This window comes from Protopterus annectens, chromosome 2.part0 (assembly GCF_019279795.1).
Source record: "Protopterus annectens isolate FY-2018-M chromosome 2.part0, PAN1.0, whole genome shotgun sequence".
Classification (NCBI taxonomy): domain Eukaryota; kingdom Metazoa; phylum Chordata; order Ceratodontiformes; family Protopteridae; genus Protopterus; species Protopterus annectens.
The window spans coordinates 978,575,159-978,597,813 of NC_056728.1; the positions used below are offsets into that span (position 1 = coordinate 978,575,159).

The 22,655-nt window shown below is 41.8% G+C and overlaps 1 protein-coding gene across 3 annotated transcripts in view; it reads right to left on the reverse strand.

Moving 5' to 3' along the window:
- Positions 1-22,655, reverse strand: part of NUP54 (nucleoporin 54) — a 1,988,420-nt gene that overhangs the window by 242,935 nt on the left and 1,722,830 nt on the right. For all 3 annotated transcript variants that reach the window (XM_044061229.1, XM_044061231.1, XM_044061230.1), the window contains one exon: positions 18,323-18,430. In XM_044061229.1, the coding sequence (XP_043917164.1) occupies positions 18,323-18,430 (108 nt within the window). The remainder of the gene's footprint in view (positions 1-18,322; positions 18,431-22,655) is intronic.

A 22,655-nucleotide genomic window follows, 5' to 3' on the forward strand; every position in this document is an offset into this window, starting at 1 on the left:
TTAGCACTCGAACATCTACATTTATGGTATGTACAAAACTGTACTATGTTCATCGTGTATACAGCTGCAGTAATCACAGATGGGTAGAATCCCAAAGCTACGCACAGGGTGGTAGGCACTAGGTGGAACTGGGATGAGCCAGAATGCCCTGCAACACAGCAGTGGCAAAGCCTGCCCTAGTTTTGGAATATAAAGGCAGGTGGTAGTGTTTTGTGAAGGTATGCACAGAACTCCAAGTGGCTGCCTCCAAAATATCTTTGGTAGGAACTCCTCTGAGGAAGGCTGTAGAGGTAGCTGTGGCCCTGGTGGAGTGGGATCTGATGCCTGTAGGGACAGATTTTCCATGATAGGAGTAACAAAACCGTATGCAGTGGCCTATCCATTTTGAAATTGTCTGTTTGGTAACTGGCTTCCCTTGAGCTCCTACAGCATAGGACACAAAAAGTTGTTCTGATTTCCTGAAAGGCTTTGTTCTGTCCAAATAATAACGTAGATGTCTAAGGAGTGTAGCAGCCTTTCCCCTTTATTTTGAGGATTGGGGTAAAAGGTAGGTAAGTCTATGGCTTGATTTAAAGCTACCCTGGATACCACTTTAGGCATAAATGACGGGTTGGTTCGAAGGGAAACCCTGTCCTGATGGAAGATGAGAAAAGGCTGCACAGCCATGAGGGCTTGTAGTTCCGAAACCCTACGAGCTGAGGTAATGGCCAGAAGGAAAGCTGTTTTCCAGGACAAATATTGCAAATCTGTTGAGGCAGCTGGTTCAAAGGGAGGCAATGTTAATTTTTCTAAAATGTAATTAAGATCCCAGGCTGGCACTGGTTGTTTCCTTGGTGGTCTTATATTCTTAGCCCCTTTGAGGAACTGTCTTAAGAGTGGGTGAGAGAATAAGGGTGGATCCATGTTGAATTCTGCAGAAATGGCTGAGGCATGGATTTTTATGGAGGAAAATGAAAGTCCACTGTTCAGCAGCTCAGCTAGATACTGTAGTACCTGAGGCAAATTCAGTTTTCTTGGGTCCTGGCCTTTTTTCTCATTCCAGGAGCAAAACCGTTTCCATTTTGCAGAGTAAGCCTTTCTAGTAGATGGCCTTCTGGCCTCCAAAATGACATCCTGCACCTCTTTGGGGAGTAGGGTCTGTTGTGGTGTTAAGGAATTTTCCATGCGGCGAAATTGAGTGTTTTCAGCTGGCTGTGAAGAGTTTTGCAGCTGTGCTGAGTCAGCAGAAGAGGCATTAGAGGTAGGGGCCAGGGAGGAGTATATGTTAGGCTCCTCAGGAGTGGGTACCAGTGTTGTCTTGGCCAGTCTGGAGCAATCAGTATCATCTTCGGTCTGTCTGCTCTTGCTTTCAAGAGCACCTTGGGCAGAAGAGGCAGAGGTGGGAAAGCGTAAACTGTCCATGCTGTCCAACTGAATGAAAGGGCATCCACTCTCCAGGCCTTTGGATGAAAGGTCCTTGAACAAAACTTTTCCAATTGATGACTCCTGTGGGAGGCGAAGAGATCTATGTCTGGCCTCCCCCACGCTTGGATTATCTTTGTAAACACTTGAGGATGCAACTTCCATTCGTGTGGATCTGTCATATTTCTGCTTAGATTGTCTGCCAGCGTGTTTTCCAAACCTGGCAAGTACTGTGCTTGAAGTTCGATTTGCCATTCCAGAGCCAAGTTCCAAAGTGTCATGGCTAGTCTGCACAGGGGTATGAATGTGTTCCTCCTTGTTTGTTTATGTACCACATTACTGTGGTGTTGTCTGTTCTCATCAATAATTGTCCTGGATGCAGGAGGTCCTTGAAAGCTGTAATTGCATTTATCACTGCTAGCATTTCTTTTTGATTGATGTGAAGGTGCTTTTCCTTTTGGGACCATTTGCCCTGAATGCACCTGTCTGTCATGTGTGCCCCCCAGGCGTAATCTGAGGCGTCTGTTGTGATGACTTGATTTGCTTGAGGCTTGCAGAATGGGAGACCTGTGTTTGTTTGACATGCTTTGGCCCACCATAGAAATTCCTTTTGCAAACATGGAATTATTGGTATTACTGTTTCCAAACTGTGGCTGTGTTGAGACCATAGGTTTTTTAGGTACCATTGAAGTTTCCTCATATGCAACTTTGCACATGGGATTAAAAGAATGCAAGATGCCATGAAGCCCGGAGCCTGCAGGATTTTCCTTGCAGTAAGCCTGGTACAATTTGCTAGTATTTTGAAGTACTGAGTTAGTTGCCCCTGTTTTTCTGGCGTAAGATATGCCATCTGGGTGTTTGTGTCCAAGTTGGCACCCAGGAAAGTTATTTTCTGAGATGGTGTTAGTCTGGATTTCTCTTTGTTGATTGTGTATCCCAGAGAATTCAGTAACCGTGTTGCATAAGCTGATCCAGAAGTATGTGCTTGCTGTCCACTTGGATCAGGCAGCCATCCTAATAAGGGTAAATTTGTATCCCTTGAAGTCTGCAGTAGGCAATTACTGATGCCAGGCATTTCGTGAATACTCTGGGTGCAGTAGATAAGACAAAGGGCAATGCAGAGAATTGATAGTGGATTGAACCTGCAAGAAATCTGAGGTATCTTCTGCAGCTTTGTCTGATTGGGACATGCAGGTATGCCTCCTTGAGGTCCAATGTTACCAGCCAAAACTCCTTGCCCAGCATGGGAAGAAGCTGCTGTAATGTGAGCATCTTGAATTTTGGTACGAGTTAGAATGTGTTTAAGATGGATAAGTCCAAAATGGGTCTCCAGTCGGTTCCTTTCCTTGGTACCAGAAATAGCCTGGAATAAAAACCTTGACCTTGTTCGTGAGTAGGTACCTCTTGAATAGCTTTCATGTCTATGAGCTTTGAAATTTGTAGTTGTGCCTCTGCCCTTTGATTGTGTGGCAGGTTTGGCATGCCTCTCATTTTTGGAAGAGTGTGAAAATGAAATCTGTAGTCTCTGTCTATAACGTCCAGGATCCATTTGTCTGTTGTGACAATATGCCAATTTCTTGTAAATAATGCCAGCTTTCCTCCCAAGGGTGCTGCCAGCTGAGACTTGCTTGGCATGGAAAGGAGGAAGTCATTGGGTTTGTTTCCTATATTGTTGTGCACTGTCTTCGCCACCTCTTGGTGCTAGAGTTTGCCATTGCCTGCCTCTATATGATCCTTGTGATTGTCCTCTGCCCCTTGTGCGCCTGTATCTACCTCTTTGGGGCTTGTCCGTGGCTGGAAAGGACCAGTTTTTTGAAGGACAATTTCTGCTAAAACGTGGTGGTTGAACCTGTAGAAAAGCTTTGACAGATTGCATAGATTTAGCTTTTTCCTCCATTTTCCGTAGTATCTCCTCAGCATTAGTACCAAATAGCACATCCTTTTGTAAAGGAGCATCTAGTAGTTTAGCTTTCACATGATCAGGCAAGATTTGTTCCCTAAGCCATGCATGTCTACGAATGACTGATCCTGTAACAGCAGCTCTACTTGAGGCCTCTAGGGCATCATAGCCACATTGTAAGGTGTGTTTACCCACTTGTTCTGCACTATGCATCATATCCTGCAACTCCTTCAAATCTGGTTGTTCAGGTTGAGACATTTTATTTCTTAACTGTGATAACAGAAACTGCTGATATTTAAGCATATGAAACTGACAATTTAAGGCCCTCATGGCTAGGGTGGCCGAGGTATATACCTTTTTTCCCCACCTTTCTAAGGATCTTGACTCTCTTTCGGAAGGTAGTGGAGTCTTAGCAGTAGAGGCCTTCATTCCCTTGGGGCCTTGAGAAATGGTTTCAGGGTCAGCATTATGGCTTTTGTAAAGAAATTGGTGAGAGCTAGGGACTGTAGTACCTATCAGGCTTGAGTGGGGCAGGAGGCAGGGAATCCGGATTAAGGCAAGCCGCCAAACAAACATCATCAAGTATGTCCAAGACAGGAGGTATCGCCAGAGGTCTGTGTTGAGGTAACAAAAGAAATTCCCTAAGTCTTTTCTTGGAATCAGAAAAGTCTTGGCCTTCCCAATGGAAGTGTTCCCTCAAGGTGTGCAAGGTTTCCCCAAAAGAAAAATCCTCAGGAGGAGATACAGAAGGAATGGACTGCTCTGCATCAGAATCTTCAAAAGGGGAGTAAGAGTGTTCCTCTACATCAGAATGATCTGAAAAAATGGAGCCCTGATCAGAAGAGGGAGAATCTTCCTCCACTCTGGGTCTCTTGTCTGGAGGAGGTTGGGAACCCCTGATAAGAGTAATTAAATCCTCAGCCATTTTAAACATCTGCTTTTTAGGCATGGGGCCTGGAGATGGGCCCTGTGCAACAGGCCTCTTGGGATGCCTGGCTGATTTGGACTTAGTAAAGGCCTTAATGGAAAAGGAAGATGAGGGTCTAAAGACACCATGGGTGGAAGTGGACCTGTCCACATTAGGAGGCTCAACGCTCACAGTGGCTTCGGTGGTTGTAGTCTGGGTATGGGCCGAGGTACCTGCGGTCTCGGTTACAGAAGACACCGCCAAAGAAGTGTCGTCGGTAGTCAGGGACTGCATAGGCGTCTCGCTGAGAACCGGACCACGTGTAGCCGGTTTTGGCGTGGTGTCGGTGGGGACCGTGGACCTCGCGTGTCAGTCCTTGTCCTTGCGTTTTTTGGACAAAACGGTAGTTGGAGTCTCCGATGACATTTTATAATCAAAGGCTTTACCAAAAAAGTGTTGGGCGAACTCCACCCGACGCTTAATACTGCGTTTATTGAAAGTAGCGCAAAAGCGACAGCCCGAGACGTCGTGGTCTGGGCCTAAACAAGGTATGCAAAGGGAATGGAAATCCTTATGCGGTATTTGCTTCCCACAAGAAATACAATTGTTAACTTTTTCTGACATCAGTCTGAGGCAAGAAAAGTTTCCCCAACGGGGTACTTAGCTTTAATGAAGACTTCGGTTTCCAATTGTTCGTAAATTCAGGAGCTGGCCGACCGACACTTGCGAACTGCTTCTGCTTCGGGCACCGCGCGGCAAAAAAGACAGAAGAAAATGGCACATATCCCTGCCTCACTGATGTCAGGAAGGAAAGCAACAGCAACCGACGCCGGACCTAGACTTTGGAATTCGGCCGACCGAGGACCCGCCTGACGGCAGAGAACCCATCTGTGATTACTGCAGCTGTAAGCACGATGAACATCTTAGAAGATACACAGATAAATTAAAAGAAAAGTATAAAATAAGCAATTTACTGATGACCCAAAAAAGGCTTAGAGAACTGGGAAACAAGGTAAAAGGAAATTAAACATCACCCCCCAAAAAAAATAAATAAATAAATAAAAGAAATACATACATTTTGGAGAAGTACTTATGAAGATCCTGTGAAACATAACAAAGATGTTAAATGGATAGAAGAAGTAAAAGAAAGAATAAGAAGTTCAAAGGTCAGGATATGAAATGGGATGAAGTAACAGCCAGTGAGATTGAAACAAAGTTAAGAAAAGCCTCTAATTGGAAAACCTCAGGCCCAGAAGCAGTTTCTAACTTCTAGTTAAAAGTATTAACATCATTGCACAAAGATTTAGCCTTGAGTAAGAACTGTTTATATGCGCATCCTGAACAGACACCAACCTGGCTAACAGGAAAAACAATGTTCCTACTTAAGAGTGAACCTGCAAGCTATCCTAAAAATTATAGACAATAACTTGCCTTTCGACGATGTATAAACTACACACTAGAATTGATGCCAACAGTGTATAGCCATTTACAGGAAAAACAAAGGATCATTTGTTGTTAAAGTCATAGTGGAGAACTGTAAAAAGGGGAAGAATTTAAGTATGGCATGGACTGACTACAAAAATGCATTTGACTGTATCCCACATTCATGGATAATAGTGTGCTTAAATATATATATATATAAGATGCACCTTACACTGAAAAATTAATCACAGTGACCATGAAACAGTGGCAAACTACTTTGGAGTTAAGCCGTGATAAAGGACAAATTATTTTTCCAGGGATAAAAGTCCAAAGGGAGATATTCCATGGTGAATCTCTGTCACTGCTGCTCTTTTGCCTTGCCCTTAACTCATTTAAGCTGTCTGCTTAACAGATTTGGTCATGGCTATATTTTGGCACCCAAAAAGCAACAAAGTGTAAAGATTTCTCATCTTCGCTTTGTGAATGATTTAAAACTGTACAGCTCATCAGATGAGGAACTGAAAGCACAAATGCAAGTAGTCAACATTTTTTTCCGATGACATAAGAATGTCATTTTGTCTTGATAAATGTGCAAAAGCAACCTTTAAAGCAGGAAAGCTGCAGTACCAGAAAACATCAGTTTGGGACAAAAATGTGATATTAAAAGAACTTGAACAAGGAGGCGTGTATAAATATTTGGGAACTGATGAAGGATCAACAATAAAACATGAACAAATGCAAATAAAACTTAGTAAGGAATATTTCAGAAGTCTTAAATTAATCCTGAAAACAGTGCTGACCTCTAGGAACAAAATTCAAACCATAAACCAATTTGCTTTTCGTGTCCTAATTTACAGTTTTGGAGTGTTTTATTGAGCAGACAGGAAAACAAGGAGGATGCTTCATGCCCATCAAATGATTTATAAAATTAGTGCATATCAAGATTACATATTCCCGTTCCGAAGGAGGTATGGGCCTAACAAACTGACTACATGTATAGATCTGCAATCGGGGGACTGGAGACATATTTGCTGACCTCACAAAACCCAAACATTGTGAAAGTTTTAAAGCACAAGGAGAATAAATTTAAGATGACTTCCCTGCTTAGTCTAGCAGAAGTATATCAGCGTCAAGCAGACAAGAAAGGATATCAAACTAGACGTTGCTAAAAATCAGGCAGCAACTGAATGTGCCAAAAAAACAAAAGAAAGACTATAAAATGAAGGATCAGAAGAGAAGGCAAGAAATGTGGAAAATGCATACGTATAGTTTCAAGTATAGAAAACTCATTGAAGAACCTCATGTTGATCAGGACTGAATGCAGGAATGGTTAAGGAGAAGCGAATTCAAACCAAAAGATGAAAAGTTAATACTGGTGGCCCAAGACAGTGGGTTACGTATATGTTGGTTTGCAAAGTCCACTGAATGTGTGGAAGAAACAGACAAGAGTAGGTTTTGTAACAAAAAAAAAAAAAAAAAAAAAAAAAATTGGAAACAGTCGCACACCTTGTAGCTGGTTGTGATATACTAATGGCAAATGGACTGTATACTGAAAGCCATAATAAAGTGGCAAGATTGTTGCATTGGGGACTGTGCAAACATTATGGTAATGAAGTGGCTGAAAAACACTGGAAACATGAGCACAAAGCATCACAGAAAATGATTAAATCTGTATCACATGGGATCATCCATTACACCAACAGTTCAAAAAACAGATGCGAGAAAAAAAGTAGCATTGATTAATGAAATTGCTACACCCAGTTACTACAGTGTCCTACGTACACAGAGAGAGACAGTCACAAAACACCAGGATTTGCAGGCAGAAATGAGAGCAATGTGGAAGAAGGATACCCAAACAGTTCGGACAATAGTAGCCACAATGGGTCTTATTAAAAAAAAAAAAAAAAAAAAGAATTTACAGTCATATTTAGATATGTTACCAATACATGTAACTCGATAAGAATTGCAGGAGTCATTATTACTGGGCACATGGCAGGTACTGCGAAGAGGACTAATACTAATTTCAAGAACTTTAATTACACTTCACTTAGGAATGGGTCCATTCATGCCATGGTATTAGAAACCCAAAAGATTTGGAGAAATTAAAAAGTGAAACACTGTCCATGTCTTCTTTCCATCTTCATGTGGAACTTCTGCTTTATATCTGCTTGAGTTTAGTGCAATATTTGTATATAAGATTTAGGTATACGAGTTTAGAACAGTATCCGTTTGAGCTTAGTACTATCTGTATATACATCCTACCTTTATTCCTAACCTCTAGCTATATTTCTGTATATCTTGTATATCTGTTCATTACTATGTTTCATATTGTATGTATAGCTAATGATTGCTGCAGTATGTATTATTTGCTATTGTATGTATATTCAATTGTTCTTCATGTACTCTGCTGCTCATTTACTGCTCTGTGGTGCTTTTCTCCCTGGGCCACCACTGAAAAAGGACCCGTGTCCAGTTGAAATTTCCCGGTAAACAAATGTAAATAAATAAATAATGTCTCAAAACAAGTATCAAAGGAATTTGGATTCAGAAATAAGGATATTCTTAGAACTGCCAGGTAGAATTATTTTGTATGCCTTTGCCCTTTGCTACTGAAAACCAACAAGCCTTACCAATCAAACTTCAGTTCAGTTTTTGGAATTACCAGGAGGCGGTCATTCAGGAAGACAGAAGAGAGGTTTGTCTTCAAGCCAGTATCCTGGCACTGAGGACTTTATTATCTAATCCCCTTCCCAGTGTGGAGGATGTACAACCTGCAACACTACAGTAGCCACTATGTCTTCTAATGTGTGCAGGCTCCTATGCACTTGCTTAGGAAAGGCTACCTCATTGCTTGTAAGGAATGCTACAGCCCAAAGCTGATTCTGCCCACTCCCTAAGTTAGGGATGTCCATTCTCCCTGCCAGCTCTGTCATGAACCTGAGACACTACCAAACATGGGTAGCGAGGACAGTTGTCAAGGCTTTCTCTCTTTATTCCTGGTAGACCCAGTTTAATTCAGCACAACACAGAAGCTACCTGCGACTGGGTAAGAGGGTATATTTGAAACCATGCTAAGTATCAAGATCAAAATACCAAGCAGTAAAGAGGTAGAGAAAATGCTTAAACATGGGACCAAAGAAAATTCCTCTTGAAATGGTCCCCAAGCCTGTTTAGTCTATAAGCCTTTGCAATAATTACAGGAAAGTAAACAGCATACCTAAGTTTAATCCACAGCCCATGCTCCTGGTGAACGAAAAGATTCAAAAACTAGGCAAAGCTAGATTTCTGACAACTTTGTACCTCACTTGTCTCAGAAGCTACAAAGAAAATGGCATTTTCCAAACCAAACTCTTTCACTAGTGTCTTGCCTTATGGTCACAACAGAGTGCATGTAACATTTTAGAAGAACAAAATTCTTATATTTCATCCCAGATATACAGCAGATCATACTGGATGATGGTGATGTATAATTTTCTGAAGACTGGGAAAATCACCTTTCTAAAGATGAGTATGCGTTAGGTTACCAGCATCAAGCTGGGCTGCTAGTCCAAATAATGCAAGGCTAAATAAAAAAAAAACTGCAGAACAAAACTGGCTCACACCAAACCACTAAGAAAGAGCTTGTTGTTACTGTCTGCTCACTAAATGACCTGAACAACGTGAAAGCTCCCTTGAGAGGTAACTAGAAAGTTCAATCATAAAAAGCTTTTAAGCAACAAAAACAGAGTTGTACTCAGAAACCCATACGCATAGTGCACTTCTGAATCAGGTTTATGGTTCATGGGTGAATACTATGCTAACTGCCCTGAAGGGACATTTTAAGCCTAGCCAATAACCTGAGGTCAGAATCAAACCTTGTAGCTTGTGTTTATAAGGTGAAAACCTTAACCGTTATGCCAAACCCACCCAGAAGGAACTAAACCCTGTACCCTTGACTACAGGAAGGTGTTCATTAACAGCTTGAGCCATAACCCTTTGAGCTAACTGCCAGCTAGTACATAATAGAAAAATCAGCAATTATACGAAACATTACTCAGACACAGACAGAAAGAATGCCATGTCATGGTCTACAGAAAATCAAAACAATTTTCTACATTTTGATCAAATTAGTTTTCTGAATCTGGTAATACAAACATACCAAAATATTGGAAATGGTAACCACAGAATCAACATTCTTCAAAAGTCCAGTAACATTTTTTCAGGTGGGCAAACCCCCCCTGCATATTATATATTCCAACTTAGAGACTGCACTACAGTGAGGAAAAGGGTAAATTTCTATCTGCACTGTAGTGCGATCTGTTATAAGAACGTTGATTGCACACTACCATTCACTTATATGCAACTGGAAAAGATGCATTTGACCATCCCAGTTTCACATAAGTGCTGTTGCACATTTTGATAGTAACCCCTTTGCCATAACATGGGCCCTCAACGACTCTGACTTAGGTGGGGAGTTTATACTTATCATTGACCATGGTATTCTACACAGACAGAAAGACTGGAAACTAAAACTGTATAAATAGCCTTTCGACTCTCCAAGCCCTTTGATTTCAAAATCCAGCAATGTCCTGGCCAGTGTCACTTAAATGCAGATCAGCATGGTTGGAGCCAATGGGTCTGTGCACTGGGGGGGGGGGGTCATTTGACAATGTGGTCACTGAGCCAAGGAAACACACTGCTAAGTACAAAACTGTCAGGAAGTCTGATGCACAAAGACAAATCTCCATTAAAAAACAAGAGGGAACACTTGCCTCTGGAACTTGCGGCAACTACTTTCGATGAAGTAGATTCCTAACCTCTTTGAATAAATGGGATTACACAGTCCCAATGGAGCTGTGAGTGCAATCTGTAGGGTTCCTTGAAAGGTGAAATTCTGAAAGCATTCCTGAAGCCTGAAAAGTGTAAAACCTCGTTCCTTAACTATCAAAGAAAGACTGGTGTAGTTACAGAAAATACTCCGCCTGACTGCTGATATAAATAAGCATGCAAGTATTATTTTATTCTTGCTAGCTTTTAAGTGAAAGGAAACCTAGTGGAACAAGAAACTGTGGAAATGCTCTGTTCTAAATACACTGATACTGCTTTTCTGTAATTTCTCTCTATTTCAAGAAACAACATTTTGTTAATGCCTTTGTAAATGAACTTTACTTGCGTACTGGAAACCTGGTGCAAAGACTATTTTTGTAACTGCAAAGTTTGAAAAAGAAATGCTAACAGATACATACAAACACACTCACACAGATGTGCTTAGAAAGTACATTTGTGTACACCTAGGTTCATAGGTTGGTACTAGGCTATCGGCCCCTAGGGTCTATGCAAGCCTAACCATAACAATTCCCTGGATATTTCTTCCCACAATACTTACTTCTTTGGGCCCCTGTCTAGCAGGGCGACTGACATGATCCCCGGGGTGAATTTCTTATCTCCCATCCAATCATCAAGGTTCCTTTTGAAGAGGGCCAATGAGGTGCTCTGCTTGACATGTATGGGCAGTCTATTCCAGAGTATGGGGAGTCTCTGGGTCAGGAACCCATCCCTCCAGCATGTTTTGTTCATTGTGACGACAAGGTTTAGATCCTTGGAACGTGTGGCTCTGAGGGATTGGGATTTCTTTAAGTGGAGCATGTCCAACAGCTCAGTGTTTGACATGGCCTTGTATGTTAAGCAGAGATCGCCTCTGAGTAGACGATATGCCACAGAGTATAGCTGGAGTTTTTTTTAGACCGTCTGCATATGGCATCTGCTTTAGGCCTGTAATTCTTTTAGTGAGGTATTTCTGTGGCCTTTCCAGCTGTTGCAGATGTCCTGTGAGGCGCATACCAAATGGGGCATTATACTCTATAATGGGTCTAATGAGGGATGAGTACAGTGGGTCAATGACCTCCTTTTTTTCTGGATGCAAAGCCCTTAGTGATGAGGTGTGCCACATAGAAGGATTTCCTGACTGTTGTGGCAATGTGGTTATCGAAAGTGAGACCACTGTCCACCTGTGTCCCTAAGTCTCTCATCACACTTTCGATGTTTAGCATCCTGCCACCTATGTGGTAATTCATGGGTACATGTTTTTTTCCAAAGGGGATAACTATACATTTCTTGGCATTAACCTTGAGCCCATGGCTCTGGCACCAGGCATCTGTTTCTGTAAGGCCCTTTTGTAGAATATTCATATAATTTGGGGATTCAATAATGGCTCCCAGTTTGCAGTCATCTGCAAACTTTGTTAGCCAGAGTCCCTTAGTGTTGGCCTGTACTTCAGAGAAGTAGATGCCAAACAAGAGTGGTCCCAGGACGGAACCTTGATGTACTCCACTTGTCACTTGTCTGGAGCTGGATTTAGAGTCAGCTACTTTTACAGTCTGGGTTCTTACCATAAATGTAGATGTTCGAGTGTATTCACTGTTGCAGTCATTACATTTGGGGTAATCTGCTGGCAGGTTGCCCTCAGTCTATCTGAATAACAAAGTCTTGGGTCCTGTGTCGGTTACTGTCTCTTCTTCAATGATGTCAGGTCGTCAGGGGTATAAAACATGCAGCCGATGCCATTTTACTCAGTTTTTCTTGCCCCAGATGTCAGGTGCCCCCCCCAAATGGGGAGCAAAATATATATAAATAAACAGTAAATATATAAATACATTTTTAGAAATATAAACTTTACCTTCAACTAAAAGCAAATACACCACAAAGGCTTTTGAGTATAGTGAAGGAAAGAAAAGTATAGAATGGGGGATGGCGGGTGGGTAACTCAGAATGCAACAGTGAATACACTCAAACATCTACATTTATGGTAAGTGTACACAACTGTACTATATTCTTCATGTTTCACTGTTGCAGTCATTACATTTGGGTAGAATCCCAAAGCTATGGAAGGGAGGATGGAACTAAACAGCATTAGGAGCAGCTATAAGGCCCTGCAGAACTGCAGTGGCAAAGCCTGCCCTGGATTTGGAGAAGAGAGGTAAATGATAATGCTTTGTAAAGGTATGAACAGAGCTCCAAGTAGCAGCCTCTAGAAAATCTTTGGTTGGGACCCCTCTGAGAAAAGCTGCTGAAGTAGAGGCAGCCCTGGTGGAATGTGATCTGATCCCCTTGGGCACAGGTTTACCATGGTGCAAGTAGCAGAAACAAATGCAGTGGCTTATCCACTTAGAAATAGTCTGCTTTGATACAGCCTTCCCCTCTGATCCTGCAGCAAATGCTACCAGTAGTTGCTCAGACTTTCTTAGAGATTTGGCCCTGTTTAAGTAGAATCTTAGTTTTGTGTGTACATCCAATGAATGCAGAATCCGCTCCCCCTTGTTCTGCAGATTTGGGTAAAATGTTGGCAGGTGAATGGTCTGGTTAAAAGCCACACTGGATACCACCTCAGGCATAAAAGAAGGATTGGTCCTGAGGGACACCCTGTCCGGGTAAAATATAACGAAAGGCTCCACTGCCATGAGAGCCTGCAGTTCTGGAACCCTTCTTGCTGAAGTGACTGCCAAAAGAAAAGCTGTTTTCCAAGATAGAAATTTTATATCCGTAGGAGCTGCTGATTCAAAAGGAGGCAGGGTGAGTTTTTCCAGTACAAAATTGAGGTCCAGTGCAGGAGTTGGTGCTCTTCTGGAAGGCCTTAAATTTTTGGCTCCTCTAAGATACTGTTTAAGTAGTGGATGAGAAAAGAGGGGAGGCTCTGTGTTGTAATGAGCCAAGATAGCAGAGGCATGGATTTTTATTGAAGAAAAAGATAGGCCCTTGTCAAGCATCTCAGTTAAATACTGTAAAATCTGAGGAATATTGGGCTTTGCTGTGTCTATTCCTTGTGCTGGGTTCCAAGCACAAAATCTCTTCCATTTATCAGCATAAGATTTTCTAGTACTAGGTCTTCTGGCTTCCAAAATAACATCCATCACAGATATACTGAGAGGTGTGATTTGAATAATTAGTTGACTAGCCATTCTGCAAGATTCAGGGTTTGGAGCTGAGTGTGCAGAATTTGATAGTTCTGCTGAGACAGTAGATGAAATATTTGGGGCAAGTACCATGGAGGAAGATGTGACATGTTCCTTAGAAGTGGGTACAAGTGCTGGTGAGGCCAGTCTGGAGCAATTAAGATCATTTTTGGTTTTTCTTGTCTGACTTTTAGTAAGACCTTGGATCGAAGAGGCAGAGGGGGAAAAGCATAGACTGATAGGTTTTTCCAGCTGAAGGATAGAGCATCTACTTTCCATGCTTTTTGTGATAAGCTCTTGTGCAGAATTTGTTCAACTGATAATTTTAGGGAGAGGCGAATAGATCTATGTCTGGACTTCCCCCATTTCTGTGTTAAGATGCTGAAGATTTCTGGATCCAGTTTCCATTTGTGCGGGTCCATGAGATTTCTGCTTAGGTCATCTACCAGAGTATTTTGCTTTCCTGGCAGGAAATGAGCTTGGAGATGTATTTGGTAAGTCAATGCTGTGTTCCAAAAGGCCATGGCTAGTCTGCAAAGGGGGTAGGAATGTGTACCCCCCTGCTTGTTTATGTACCACATCACTGTGGTGTTGTCCATCTTTATCAGTGGTTGTCCTGGATGAAGTAAGTCCTTGAAGGCTGTCAGAGCATTTTGAACAGCTAGCATTTCTTTCTGGTTGATATGCAGATGCATTTGTATTGGGCTCCATTTGCCCTGAATGCATCTCCCTGCCAGGTGGGCCCCCCAAGCATAATCTGATGTGTCTCTAGTTAGGGTTTGGGTGGCAGGGGGTAGAGTGAAAGACAGTCCCTTGTTCTGGTGACATGTCTCTGCCCACCAAAGAAACTCCTGTTACAGGCAGGGAATGAGAGGAATTATTGTTCTAGGCTTTGACAATGTTGACTTCATAAACTTTTTAGGTACCACTGAAGTTTCCTCATATGCAGTCTCGCACATGGAATTAGTAGAATGCAGGATGCCATGAATCCCAAAGCCTGCAGAACTTGTCTTGCAGATAACTGGGCTCTTGTTGCCATTTGTTTGAAGTGTGTTGTCAGTTGCCTTTGTCTGGCGTGAGGTAAGCCATCTGGGCAATTGTACTCAAGCTTGCACCAAGGAATGTAATTATTTGAGAGGGTACCAGTTGTGATTTCGTTTCATTTATGGTGTATCCTAGGACATTCTAGAAGCCTTTTTTACAAAGACCAGATGCTGAAGAAGAGTGTCTTTGTCCTCTGCTTGAATGAGACAGTTGTCCAGATAAGGTAAATTTGTATGCTTCTTTGTCTGCATAATGCAATTACTGGTGCCAGGCACTTTGTAAAGACCCTGGGCGCAGTAGATAAGCCAAAGGGCAATGCAGAGAATTGGTAATGCATAAAACCTGCCTTGAAGCAGAGGTATCTTCTGCATGATTCCCTTATTGGGATATTAAGGTATGCCTCTTTTAAGTCTAGAGCTACTAACCAAGCATTCCTGCCTAGCATAGGCAGTAGCTGTTATAAAGACAGCATTTTGAATTTTGGAATGTCCAGGAACGTGTTCAGAGTCGATAAGTCCAGTATTGAGCCCCACGAATTGTCTTTTCTGGGGACCAATCTAATAAACATTAACCTCCTAATCTATGACCATCTATCCCTCAAATTGTATCCTAACAATTAAACAACCAACTCTAGAACTTTTTCCTAGTAAACACCTGCTCTTTTGATGTTCTCCCTACTAAAAAAAAAAAAATAAAAAATTATTACTTTTTGTATGACTGCTACGTATGACCTATTGTGTACACTAAGAATCTAGCAATCATTTTTATGTGACCTATGTATCATGTGATAATTAACTGTGTATGACTATTTGCTGCATAGAATCACACTGACAACTTGTAACTTTGACATTAACCTCTATTGATGATTATTACATCTGTACCAAATGATTTAACCAACTTGAAAATGAACTAACTTGGAGCTTTTCTCCCCGGGCCTCCGCTGAAAATGGACCTGCGTCCAGTCGGACTCTCCCAGTTAACAAATGTAAAATAAATAAATAAATAAATAACCAGGAAAAGTCTTGAACAAAAACCTTGTTCTTTTTCCTTTTCTGGTACCGGTTGAATAGTCCCCATATCCATGAGGGAGATGACTTGTTTCTGGGCCTCTGCCCACTGATTTTGTGGCAGATCTGGCCATCCGTTTGGAATTGGCAAAGTATGGAAATAAAATCTGTACCTCTGGGATACTATGTTTAATAACCACTTGTCCTGAGTAATTAACTGCCAATTGTGAGCATGAAGTGCTAGTTTTCGCCCCAAGGGGGCTGCCAAAAGATAAGTGCTTGGTGATGGTAGAGGAAAGTCATTGAGATTACTTACTGTAGGGTAGTGCTTTGTTTCCTCCAGATTTGGAGGTGGTGGCACCCCATTGCTTTGACCTGTAAGAACCCTGTGATTGACATCTGGAGCCTTTTGAGCACCTGGATTTGCCCTGATTGGCTCTGTTGGACACAGGAAAGGACCAATTTTTAGTAGGCCACTGCCTACTGAACCTGGGTGGCTGCACTTGCAAGAAATCTTTTACAGTTTGCATAGATTTAGCTTTGTCTTCCATTTTCTTTAAAACCTCTTCTGCCTTATTACCAAACAGAGTACCATGCTGCAAAGGGGCATCCAACAATTTAGCTTTAACATGATCAGGCAGATTTTGCTCCTTGAGCCAGGCATGCCTCCTAATCACAGATCCAGTAATGGCGGCCCTACAAGAGGCCTCCAAGGAATCAAAACCACATTGCAAAGTATGCTTTCCAACCTCTTTTGCGGAATGCAATAAATCCTGTAACTCTATTTTCCACACAATCAGAAATCAACATAATTTTCTGTTTCAGTAATCACATAACATGCTGTTGATATTTAAGCATATGAAACTGCCAGTTTAAAGCCCTGACTGCCAAGGCTGCAGACGTATACACCTTCTTACCCCATCTATCCAGCGCCCTGGAATCTCTATACGAAGGGGTAGGATTTTTGGCTGTAGAAGCCTTTACACCCTTGGAACCCCGAGAGATAGTCTCAGGATCAGCAGCTGGATTTTTGAAAAGAAATTTGTGGGTGTCAGGAACCCTGTAATATCTGTCAGGCTTACTAGGAGCCAGAGGCAGGGAATCAGGAGTCATGCCTGATTTCGAGAACACATCATCAACAATGTCTAATACAGGAGGTATTGCCAAAGGCCTATATGCTGAGGGAGAAGAAGAAAATTCCTAAGCCTCTTTTTTGATTCAGAGAAGTCCTGACTGTTCCCTTAAAGTATGCAAAGTCTCTCCAAAAGAGTAATCCTCACGAGGAGATGCAGACGGGATGGATTCCTCTGCATCAGAATCCTCATAGGGAGGAATAGAAAATTCCTGATCAGAAGAGGAGTCAGAAGAAATGGAAATCCGATCTGAAGATTCATAATCAGTGCCTTACCTAGGGCTCTTAGTAGGGGGCGGGTTGGGAACCCCTGATCAAGGTAATTAAATCCTCAGCCGTTTTGATCATCTGTTTTTTAAGCAAACGGGCCTGAGTATGTGGCTCATGCATCAGTTTTTTAGACATAGAAATTGTTTTTGACCTTGTTTTTGTTGCTGGCGTCAGTTTAATATAAAGATGTTGAGGTCTGAAAACACCCTCAGAAGCCGGTGCCTGCTCAGTGGCTCCGGACCCATCTAGGGGAGAGACATTCGCGGGTTCAATACTCTGAGAATCTCGTGGCATACCAGACTCTGAATGGGTCTCGGTAGAGGCCCGTGACTCAAAAGTAGCAGGTATCACGGGCTGTGAAAGTGCCTCACTGAGTACCGGTGACTGGCTTAGGAGAAGCTTGGTCATTGGTTTTGGACCTTGACGGTCTGTCTCTGGCTTTTTCTTTGTGTTTTTTGTAGTCGGATTGCTAACAGACAACATTTCTGGATAGTTAAATATTGAACCAAAATATTTTGAAGCAAAAATATACAGACGGTTAATAGTGCGTTGGTTAAATTTAGCACAAAACCGACAGCAAGGCACGATGTGATCAGGGTCTAGGCAAGGAATACAGTACAAATGAAAATCCTTATGAGGTATTTGCTTTCCACAAGTAATGCAATTATTAACGTTTACTGACATCGGTAAGGAGCAAGAAAAAGTTTCCCCAACGGGGTACTTAGCTTTAGTTTGAAGACTTCAGTTCTGAAACTCGAATACGAAAATTTCAGGAGTCGGCCGACCGGCACTTGCGAACTGCTTCTGCTTCGGGCACCGCGCGGCAAGAAAGACTGAATAAAATGGCGTCGGCTGCATGTTTTATACCCCTGATGTCATGGAAGAAGAGACAGCAACCGACGCAGGACCCAAGACTTTGTTATTCAGGATGACTGAGGGCAAACCTGTCAGCAGATTACCCCAAATGTAATGACTGCAACAGTAAAACACGAAGAACATCATGACTATTACACAAAGATTGCTAACACTATGGAATATATAACGAAAGGCATGTTATACACAAAATGCATAAACAGACACTTTACATAAAACATGAAACTACAGTGAAAAAAATCAAACTGATGTCTATACTACAATAGGCAATAGTGTGAACTACTCCTCCTTTTCTGAGTGGTTTTAGTATATCTTTTACTTACATAGAAAGAACACATTTTGAGAGTGACTGAAGATACCAAGCACTGCAGTACTCATTCAAGCCAAAGATGGTAGCTGTACAGTTGTACTTCAAAATTCAACAGGTCACACAATTACCTGCAAGACCCGATGGGAGAGATCCATTAGTTTTCTCCTATACTGAGCAATTTTTGCCACAGTTGTTGCTTGATTTTTCTGCAACTCACTGATATCTTCTGATATAATCTGAAAATAATGAAAGACCAGGTGCAGTAAGTAAAAATGAACTCATCTATTGTGCTTGTCAGTGTTCCAAATAATAAAAGGTATACCCATCTGCATTCTTCACAAACCTTTTAAGGATTTTAACAATCCCCCATCATACCTCTCAAACATTTTGATCATGAATTCCAGACAAACCCAAAGGATCAAATCAGGGAGGATTTAAATATTACTTTGATTCACTTAAGAGGTTAATAAAACAACAGGTATTAACATCAACATACATTTCCTCAATAGTAAGTAATATGAAACTCAAATGTCTGGCAATATTGACTGTTGTAATACTCAGTGATTTACCAGAAAATCAAAAAAAATTAGAAGGTGCAGGGCAAAATTTTGAGGCACCCTCAGGGACACTGTAAACGTCTGGAGAGTTGAAGGATACAATAACAACTAGCATATTGTTGGCCTCTAAACAGTTAAGTTACCCAGTGAAAGCTCAGATCCTCTGCACTGTAAACAAGCAGTCCTGGAAAAAGCAACTTAAACCAGTTTACAAAAAATTATACACAAAGACTCATTCATAACCATATGAACTTTTACTGAGAACCCCAAGGTTTATACTGTACATAGTACACACAAAAATAGTCAAAAGATTTACCGATTACTAACTCAAATACCTAGAAGTGCAATGCATTTTTATTCTAAGACTTGAGAGCAATGTTTAAAGCATACGCAACCTAAGTAAAATTTGCCTCATATTTATTCCTGAAGCCAATATCACACAGCTCTGCGGAAGGAATGCTTGGTCAACATGACAGCGGTTTGGCTGGGAAAATATATTCAAAAATGTCATGTCGAGTTCAGAAACTGAATGGCAGAATGCTTACTTCACCAGGGAGCAATTTTTAGCTGTTTCGAATTATAATAAAATATTTATGCAAATTAAAATCTAAAATACATTTCTGGTAACTGGAAACAGAAGTGGATTAACAACTAAACTAGCTGCACAGAATAGGTACTAATGGAGTAGGGTTTAACAGGAAATTGCCATTAATTATTAGCAGGATCTACTGTGGGGTCTTCTCAAACTGAAATTAGTCCAATGGCCTGCTAAAGCCTTAACTGAATACAAAACTAACAAAACTCAAAATATAGTAGCACTCTTCAATTTAACAAAAAGGCCAAGATAAATTTCAACAGCATCTGAAAAATATCAAATAAAACAGTACATCCCATAGTTAAAGCAAAGAGAACATTGAAAATCAGCGCACGTGATTAAATATTAATGTTTTTGAATACTTGAGGCACCCATAAGTGCCGCAATGCTAACACTAAATATTTGGATTTAATAGTGGATGATGGGAGGCAGAATCCGTCGTACATTTACTATCCAAAAAGCACAAAGCACTTTTATTCAAAAGCCTCCACATTTAAAGGACAAACCCCAGAACAGACTACTCTTTCTGCTGGAGTTTATTAAAGAGCTCTGAAAAAAAATCATAGATAAGATACATTGAAAAAAAGAAATGTTTGTCATCAAATCATACATTCCATAATGGTATTGCAAGAAAGAAAAGATCCTGTTAACCCTTTAATATAATCTGTGAAAGCATGGCAAAAAAGAGCTAAGATTCTAATATTCTAGCAGAAATACCATGTGTGTATTTTAAATATATCAGACAATTTTTGAGCAAGCCTTCTAAAACAGATCCACTATAGGGTTCTTCTCAGCAGCTTAGAGAATTGGCAAACTGTACATCAGCACCTTGACTGCAGAAAAGTACAGTTGTGTACACTTACCACAAATGTAGATGTTCAAGTGTATTCACTGTTGCAGTCATTACATTTGGGTAATCTGCTGGCAGGTTGCTCTCAGTCTGCCTGATAAAGTCTTGGGTCCTGAGTCGGTTGCTGTCCCTTCTTCCATGAAGTCAGGTCATCAGGGGTATAAAACATGCAGCCGACACCACTACATCAGTTTTTCTTGCCCCAGATGTCAGGTGCTCCCTAATGGGGAGCAAATAAAATTAAACACACAAAATTATACCTCCAACCAAAAGCAAATACACCAAAAAGGTTTTTAAGCATAATAAAGGAAAGTAGAGGTATAGCCAGAGAAAAGTAGAGGGCTGGAGGGAGGGTAACCAGGACTGCAACAGTGATTACACTTGAACATCTACATTTACGGTAAGTGTACACGACTGTACTATGTTCTTCGTGTTTCACTGTTGTAGTCATTACATTTGGGTAAAGCTATGGTTGGGAGGAGGAGTTTATACAGCATTAGGGCCAGCTATAAGGCCCTGCAAGACAGCAGTGGTAAAGCCAGCTCTGGATTTAGAGAAAATTGGTAAATGATAATGCTTGGTGAAAGTATGAACAGAACTCCAGGTAGCAGCTTCTAGAATATCCCTGGTATGAACACCTCTGAGAAAGGCTGCAGAAGTAGATGCAGCCCTGGTGGAGTGAGATCTGATCCCCTGGGGGATAGGTTTTCCATGGTGCTTATAGCAGAAATGAATGCAATGGCTTATCCATTTAGAAATGGTTTGTTTTGAAATAGCCTTCCCCTCTGCCCCTGCAGCAAATGCTACCAGCAATTGTTCAGATTTTCTTCGAGATTTTGTCCTGTCCAAGAAGAATCTAAGTTGTCTGTGCACATTCAAGGAATGCAGAATCCATTCCCCTTTGTTCTGTGGATTGGGAAAGAAGGTTGGCAAATGAATGGACTGATTAAGAGCCACACTGGAAACCACCTTAGGCGTGAAGGATGGACTGGTCCTGAGAGATACATTGTCCGCATGAAAGATGATGAGAGGCTCCACTGCCATAAGGGCCTGATAATTCAGATATCCTTCTAGTTGAAGTGATTGCTAAAAGGAAAGCTGTTTTCCAAGAAAGAAATTTTAAGTCTGCAGTAGCAGCTGGCTCGAAAGGAGGTACAGTGAGTTTCTCCAAAAGAAAATTAAGGTCCCAGGCAGGGGTAGGAGCTCTCCTGGGTGGTCTCAAGTTCTTTGCCCTTCTGAGATACTGCTTGAGCAGAGGATGAGAGAAGAGGGGTGGTTCTGTGTTATAGTGAGCTGAAATAGCTGAGGCGTGGATTTTAATAGAGGAAAAAGACAAGCCCTTGTGAAGCATCTCAGTTAAGTATTGCAAAATCTGAGGTAATTTGGGTGCTGCTGTGCTCATCCCTAAAGACTGGTTCCAGGCACAGAATCTTTTCCATTTGTCAGCATAAGATTTTCTAGTACTATGTCTTCTCACCTCCAAGATGACATCCATCACAGGTTTGCTGAGGGATGATAAGGGTGAATTTAAGTGATGAGCCAGGCTGCAAGGTTCAATGTTGGAAGCTGTGGGTGCAGAATTTGGTTCTCCTGCTGAGACAGCAGGGAAGGGGTCTGAGGCAGGTGCCATGGAGATATTTGTGACACACTGCGCAGCAGTGGGTACCAGTGTTGGTGCGGCCAGTCTGGAGCTATCAAAATCATCCTTGGTTTGTCCTGTTTGACTTTTAGCAGAACTTTGGAGAGCAGAGGCAGAGGGGGAAAGGCGTAGACTGATAGGTTTTTCTAGCTGAGGGAGAGAGCATCCACTTTCCAGGCTTGTTTGTGGGGAGTCCTTGTGCAAAACATGTCCAACTGGCAGTTCTGGGGGGAGGCAAATAGATCTATGTCTGGGCTCCCCCATTTGCTTGTCAACATGTTGAAAATCCGTGGTTCCAGTTACCACTCGTGTGGGTCCAAGAGTTTTCTGCTTAGTCCGTCTGCCAGTGTATTCAATTTTTCTGGCAGGAATTGAGCTTGTAGGTGCACTTGGTAGCTCAAGGCTGTGTTCCACAATGCCATGGCTAGTCTGCAGAGGGGGTAGGAATGTGTACCTCTCTGCTTGTTTATCTACCACATAACCGTGGTGTTGTCAGTCTTTACCATTAGTTGTCCTGGAAGAATACAGCCCTTGAAGGCTGTCAAGAGCATTCTGTATAGCTAACATTTCTTTTTTGATTGATATGTAGGTGCATTTGATTTGGGTTCCATTTGCCCTGAATGCACTTCCCTGTCAGGTGAGCCCCCCCATGCATAGTCTGATGCATCTGTAGTTAGGGTTTGGGTGGCAGGGGGTAGTGTGAATGGCAGTCCCTTGTTTTGGTGGTAGGCCACTGCCCACCATAGGAACTCTAGGCAAGGTATGATAGGAATCATTGTTTCCAGGCTGTGACAATGTTGACTCCATACACTTTTTAAGT